This window comes from Prunus persica, chromosome G2 (genome assembly GCF_000346465.2).
Source record: "Prunus persica cultivar Lovell chromosome G2, Prunus_persica_NCBIv2, whole genome shotgun sequence".
Classification (NCBI taxonomy): domain Eukaryota; kingdom Viridiplantae; phylum Streptophyta; class Magnoliopsida; order Rosales; family Rosaceae; genus Prunus; species Prunus persica.
In genome coordinates this window covers 11,821,681-11,827,680 of record NC_034010.1, presented here as the reverse complement: position 1 = coordinate 11,827,680, position 6,000 = coordinate 11,821,681, and the positions used below count along the sequence as shown (strand labels likewise).

The window sequence follows — 6,000 nt, the reverse complement described above, 5'->3', positions numbered from 1 at the left end:
TTGACTCAATAACATAACCAAATCATAAGCTAGAAGGGTACAAAATGATATACAATTGTGAACTGATCATGTCTTACATTTAAGTTTAGGCAAAACGTTACTTTTCGTCCTTGTGGTTTACCACTTTTACCGCTAAGGTCTCTGTGGTTTCAATTTGATCATTTTTGCCCCTGTGGTTATCAATTTAAGCAATTCAAGTCCAATCTCCAATTTCTATCAAATTAGATTAACTGAAGTTAGTTGTTGAGGGGCATTTAAGTCTGTTGATGCTCAAAATGGTTCGGCCAAGATTGAGTCCAACTTAACAATGAGGTGTGATGGATGATGAATGAAACTGAGGACCTTTACCAAGTGCGTGATGATTTGGGCAAGCGATAAACATATAGAAGACAAGATATATGCGGTTCACCCAAATAATGGGCTACGTCCACGGAGAAGGATGTTCTCATTATGATAATGTTTGTTTACATTTGTACAAGAAGATTATACCCAAATATAAAGATAACAAGTGAGAAGCCAAGCCCAGTCCTGGGAAAGAGAGTCCAAGGTCTAAGGGTCTAGATCCAAGACCCTTTTCTAAGTGAAGAGTGGTCTTCTTTTATAGGTGAGGAGGAGTCTCCATCTCTTGTAGTTTTCCGATGTGGGACTCCTCTTGCTTTGCTTAAAGTTGTGACTTGTGGTAATTCTTCTTTGACTAAGGTGATGCCTCTCAAGGCATGGCACATGGATGATTTGACCTAGCTAGTTGCTCGATCAGTTACGGTACCAACAAAGTCCAAAAACAAGAAAAATTTATATTTATATTAAATTTAAATTTTAAAAAAAAAAAAGAAAAGAAAGAGAGATAAGGGGAAGAGAAGCCGTCAGCCACAACCACCCACGCCAGCCAACACGCCAACCACCACACACGCCCCAATCTCCCCAACCCAGTAAACTCCACCACCTCGAAAATCTGGCCCTGATATTATGGAGGTTCTCAGTTACTTGTGACCTAGACTTTTCATTCAAAGCTGAAGCCACAAGATTCCTCACCTCCTATAAACGCAGAGCACAATACTGAATTGTAGCATCATGGCATTGGAGAGCTAATCCAGCATTCATCATTGGCTCATAAATACGAGAAAACCACTCTTCACATACTTTCTTGTTGTTGTGATATTCTGAGGAACAAACAATTCATCAAAGAGTTTTTTTTTTTTTGTCAACCAAGAGAAAGAAAGAGTACTGAAAGAGAAACAAGAGATTGGAATCCCAAAAAAAAAAACGAGAAGGGAAAGAGATGGCAATGGCGGAGTTGTACCGGGTTGAGGAGATGGCGAAGAGTGGTGGTTGGCGTGTGAGCTGGTTGTGTGGCTGACAGCTTCTCTTCCCCTATCTTTTGCTCTCTCTCTCTCTCTCTCTCTCTCTCTCTTATTTTTGGACTTAAATGCCCCTCTACAAATAACAACAGTTAACCTAATTTGACAGAAATTGGAGATTGGACTTGAATTGCTTAAATTGAAAACCACAGGGGCAAAAATGATTAGTGATAAAAGTGGTAAACTACAGGGACCAAAAGTGATGTTTTGCCTTAAGTTTAAGCACCTTTACTTTACGCACTTATTCTTCGTTTCATTACGTTTCACCTTTAATCTTCATCTCCACCTACTCCACATCATTTGGTCGCTCACATAAAGCTTTGACCCCGAGGTAGTGAAAGAACCTAGGCCGTGAGGAGGTTCCTTGCTCGGTCGAACACTCGTTTGATTAAAGTCAGATCTCGGACGCAACACATCCATCTACTCACATTCCATTCAAGCCCAAATTCGGGGCTTGGTGGTGGCACGCCCCGCACTCAAAAAAAAAAAGAAAGACCAAAAGTTCCTTCCGTCGGCCACAAAGAGAGAAACACTTGTCCTCCACAAATCTAAGGTTTTCTTGTCCAGTTAGGAACTGACGCACGTCTACTGGGGCGGCGTTCTAGTTTGCTTTGTCCTAGCTAGTTGGTGGCTTTTTTTTTGGGTCAGTCTGGTGTGGTTGGCCTGCGTGGCTCTTTTTAATGCTCCCTGGGGTTTTACTGTTGTTAGTTTGGTTCTGGTTTTTTTGATGCTGTTGTTTGATTGTATTGGGTTGTGCCCATCCTTTCCCTTTCGTTTATTGAAAGTGAGTTTCGACCAAAAATAAATTAAAAAAAGATGCAATTGTACTTGTTTCGTCCCCTTGGTTCTTTGGCTGACGTCCCTTTAAACTGCTACTCGTCTCATTTACTATATCTTCCACGTTATTTAGCAAAATTCTGAAACTCACTTTAATTGTAGTAAAAACTAATGCCTATCCCATCCCATACTAATTTAATAGGCATGGTTGCTATTAATACTTGCATGAATTTGTATATCTAGTAGCGAGACTACTTCACTGAAAAAATTGCTTAAGTTTTTACCTTCGAGGTTCCCAAAAAAAAAAATGGGATTTTGTTGTTATTAATGTTTCAAAAAATCATATTAGGTGGATAATAATATTGAGCATTTTATAAATTTGGTTTAATATGGAAATAATAAATTTACGAGTGTTTAATATTTATTTGGACTCAAATGCCCTTACATTTAATTTAATATTTTTTTCAAAGGTTGTTCAAGAAATTAAAGTGAGAAAATTATATTTTTGACTACAAAAATAAAGCTCGATATCATGAAAGTGTGGGCGCAAACGGTTTGTGAATCAGAGTTATAATGAAGGAGAAATTAAATTTTAAAGTTTTGAAATTTAATTGGAGGACTAAACAGTGAATAGTGTACAGTATACAGTAGCTATTCCCTGGTTACTATAAATTGGGGGACTACAGTGCAAAAATCAGAAACAATCGGATAACTGCACAACAGCCTGCGACCCGGATCAGAAGCCCGGCAACGCCGTGAAGTTTCGGATTCCAATTCGAAACTTCAATCGTGGTTTTGATCTCCTTCTGCGTTGATTCAGGTATTTTCTCAAGTTTTAAAGTTGTTTTGATCTCTTACCACAATGTGAAAGGACCATGAACACTGAAGAAGAAACAAAAAGTTTCAACTACTTTTGTGCAGTACTATTTTCTTTTAATTCCAAATTTGTCTAGACTAATGGATAATTAGGAAAATGTTTCCACACAAAAGTTGCTTGACTTGATCATCAGTAAATGTTAACCGGACTAGTCTATTCCAAGTTCATCATGAATATTCCTGTAAATTTTGTGTTGAAATTTTTTCCACACAAAAAGCTCCTTTATATTAGAAATATATATATATATATATATATATATACACACCTTCAAAGCGCATATCTAGTTCTTATTGTCCATAGAGGTTAAGACTTGCTTCTGACCTTTTATATATCAATTGAAGGTGTGTATTAATTGTTATTATTAATATTTTAATTTTTAGCTCTCGGTCTTCCGGTCGAAAAACAACGTCGTTGCCCTTGATGTGATTCTGTGAGTGTGTTTGTGTGCATGCCTAACGAGTTTGTGTAATTAGGAACTTCCATTTATGGAAAGAGTCTTTCGTCTGAGGTGTGGTGTATCTCAATTTTAATGAAAGAGTGTTTTTCATCAACTGACTCCAGTTATTTGAAAATTCTTTCCATATAAAATGGGAAGCTCAACAAACGGCTCAAGGAGATGGGTTCTACAAGCACCACTGTAATCATTGAGTCCCCAGAAGAAAGAACTGAAGAAGCGCTCAAACAAGGTTCCATATCTTCTCTCTTTCTATGCACCATATATAATGTGTGTTATGCTAAGTATGGAATTTATGTTTTTACCCAAGAGTCTTTTCTTTTTTATCTTTGCCTTGCCTGCATATAAGATGGGTCTCTAGATGAAGCTAGAAAACTGCACAAGGAGTTGGCAGAAAAAAAATTTCTGCGTGGAACTGAACAAGTAGAGCTCCCACGAAACAAAAAAAGTGAGGCCACAAATACCAATAAAACCAACGAGAGTCCCGCTACCATTCGTGGGAATTCAATTAAAGCAACAGGTAGCTGCCGTGCTAAAAGCCACCATGTTGGGGTTTTCGAGTGCAACAACCGTGATCAGGGGACAGGCTGCGACATTGAAAATAATGAGGTTGATGCAAAAGACAGCCAGTTTGTTGGGGTTTTCAATTGTGGCAACGAGTCCAAAAAGCCAAATTATTTCAACATTACTCATCTGTACTTTGTGTGCTTGGTGTTGCTCTGCTTCGCTATGTATAAATATTAATTGTGGTTGTGTTGATGTGTATTGTTATTTGCTTGTTTTGGTTGGGTGGAGGGTCCCTTGCTTTGAATGACGTATATTTTTATTTTACTTGTTGGTTTGTAAAATAACTTCCTCTACAGGAAGGACAACATTTCGTATTGCTTTTTTTTTTTTTTTTTTGAGGATTGATGAGTTTTTATGGTTGTCAAAGTTTGAATTTGAGTGTTCGTTCTTGTTGCTAGTCTTCTTAAATTGCTGTCTAGCGAAAACTATATGAAAGCTTGTATTGTGGTCATTGTTCTTTTTGCTAATCTTGTTAATATTCTTGAATTTGATATGAAAGTGTTTGCCTTTTTTTATTAGCATGGCCAGGAGTTGGCCAAGAGATTGTTGTGTTTGTTTGTGAGCGTCCTACTATTGACAGTGAAAACGCACTCCAACAGACTGACATTGTATAATGTATAACCGGAAAATTGAGCAATAGAGAGGTTCGAACATTTAGCATCACTCTACACTCTTACACGTTACGCACCATTAAGACAAGTCACATATCAATAATCCAAGCTGAAACTCATGCCTTTTGTGGTACTTGGGCCTTCCAAATTGCATGGGAGGAACCAAAAAGAGAAAGACAAGAGTCGTCTATTAGTTTCCATGCATAGGAAAATAACAAGAAAGAGATCTTGAAGATCCAACCCCCAAATTCTCCTATCATGCCTTGATGGGACCAACACAACATTTTCTAGAATAGAACTCAGTTAACTCCCCCACTTCCCATCCATAAAAATTTCTCTAAAACCCAAAAAGATAAAGGAAAAAAAGAGGGATCTAATTATAATTTTTTTTTACCGTTGGCACGTGGAATGCACGCGTTAATGATAAAAAAAAATTTGGATTTCTTGTGCTAAAGCCAGTGCTGACCCACAACTGCCCGAAACCAATGGCTACAAGCCATGTGGCTTCTCTTGGAGCCTCCGATCCAAAAATCTTATCAAATCCAACAGTTGTCCATTTTTTGGCTTAAAAAAATTCGAAAAATTTGTAAAAAATATCAACAAATTCTTGAAATTTTTTCTATAAATACCAACCAATATTATTCACTTTCCACACAAAATTTTCTACTACTAAATTTCATTTCTGCAAAAATACAAATGGCCTCTTCCGTGGGCGCGTGGACAACCGTGGAAGATATTTTGTTGTGTGAGTGTTGGGTAAAAGTTGGTCATTGTCCAATCACGGGCAATGAGATGAAGTCATCTCATATGTGGAGAAAAATTCATGGAAAATTTTGTGAAAGATCGGGTTCGGCTCGTACGGAAATGGCATTGGCTAGTAGGTGAAACATTTTGAATAAAGAGTTAGGGAAATTGAGAGATACGTTGGCAAAAGCGAGGGAGAACATTCGAAGCGGTCAAAATCTTGGCGACCAGGTAAAATATTTTTAAATGCCGTTTTATTCAATTTAATGTCACTTTTTTAAAAATATATTTTCTTGCATGTCTAATTTTGTTAATAGATTATTCAAACACAAATGTGGTTCGGTGTCATTTGCCAAGGCAAAAAAAGTTTCATCAATCAACAATGTTGGGACGTTGTGAAGAATTGTTTGAGATTCAAAATTATTTTCACTGGTCCGACGATTGTTTTGAATGAGACACCACTCCGCAATTCACCTGCAACCGATTCGCCACTGGACTCCCCAATGGATCAAGACTCACCAATCCAACGTGAGCCGAGGCCTATTGGGAGAAAGGTGGCAAAGGCCAAAATAGCACTACTACAAAAAAGAAAAAAAACGACAGTAAATCACC

At 37.7% G+C, this 6,000-nt stretch overlaps 1 protein-coding gene and 1 long non-coding RNA gene across 3 annotated transcripts; one reads left to right on the top strand and one right to left on the bottom strand.

The window, feature by feature from the left end:
* Positions 401-1,532, bottom strand: LOC109947613. Its single transcript, XR_002270387.1, has 2 exons — positions 1,301-1,532; positions 401-1,160 (listed from the first exon to the last, which is right to left on the bottom strand). It is a non-coding gene; the product is annotated as an uncharacterized LOC109947613 (long non-coding RNA).
* On the top strand, positions 3,611-4,636 carry LOC109947595. 2 transcript variants are annotated; one of them, XM_020558121.1, is made up of 2 exons: positions 3,611-3,698; positions 3,828-4,636. In XM_020558121.1, the coding sequence occupies exons 1-2, from the start codon at positions 3,629-3,631 to the stop codon at positions 4,208-4,210; spliced, it is 453 nt and encodes a 150-aa protein (XP_020413710.1). In that variant the 5' UTR covers positions 3,611-3,628; the 3' UTR covers positions 4,211-4,636. The 2 variants fall into 2 exon arrangements, with proteins under 2 accessions (XP_020413710.1, XP_020413709.1); XM_020558120.1 differs by having other exon boundaries at positions 3,816-4,636.

Excerpts from the sequence above, each read along its gene's own strand:
- LOC109947595 (XM_020558120.1), top strand. The coding sequence starts at position 3,629 with ATGGGTTCTACAAGCACCACTGTAATCATTGAGTCCCCAGAAGAAAGA. Across the intron at positions 3,699-3,815 it reads TGAAGAAGCGCTCAAACAAG|ATGGGTCTCTAGATGAAGCT; the intron begins GTTCCATATCTT and ends CCTGCATATAAG.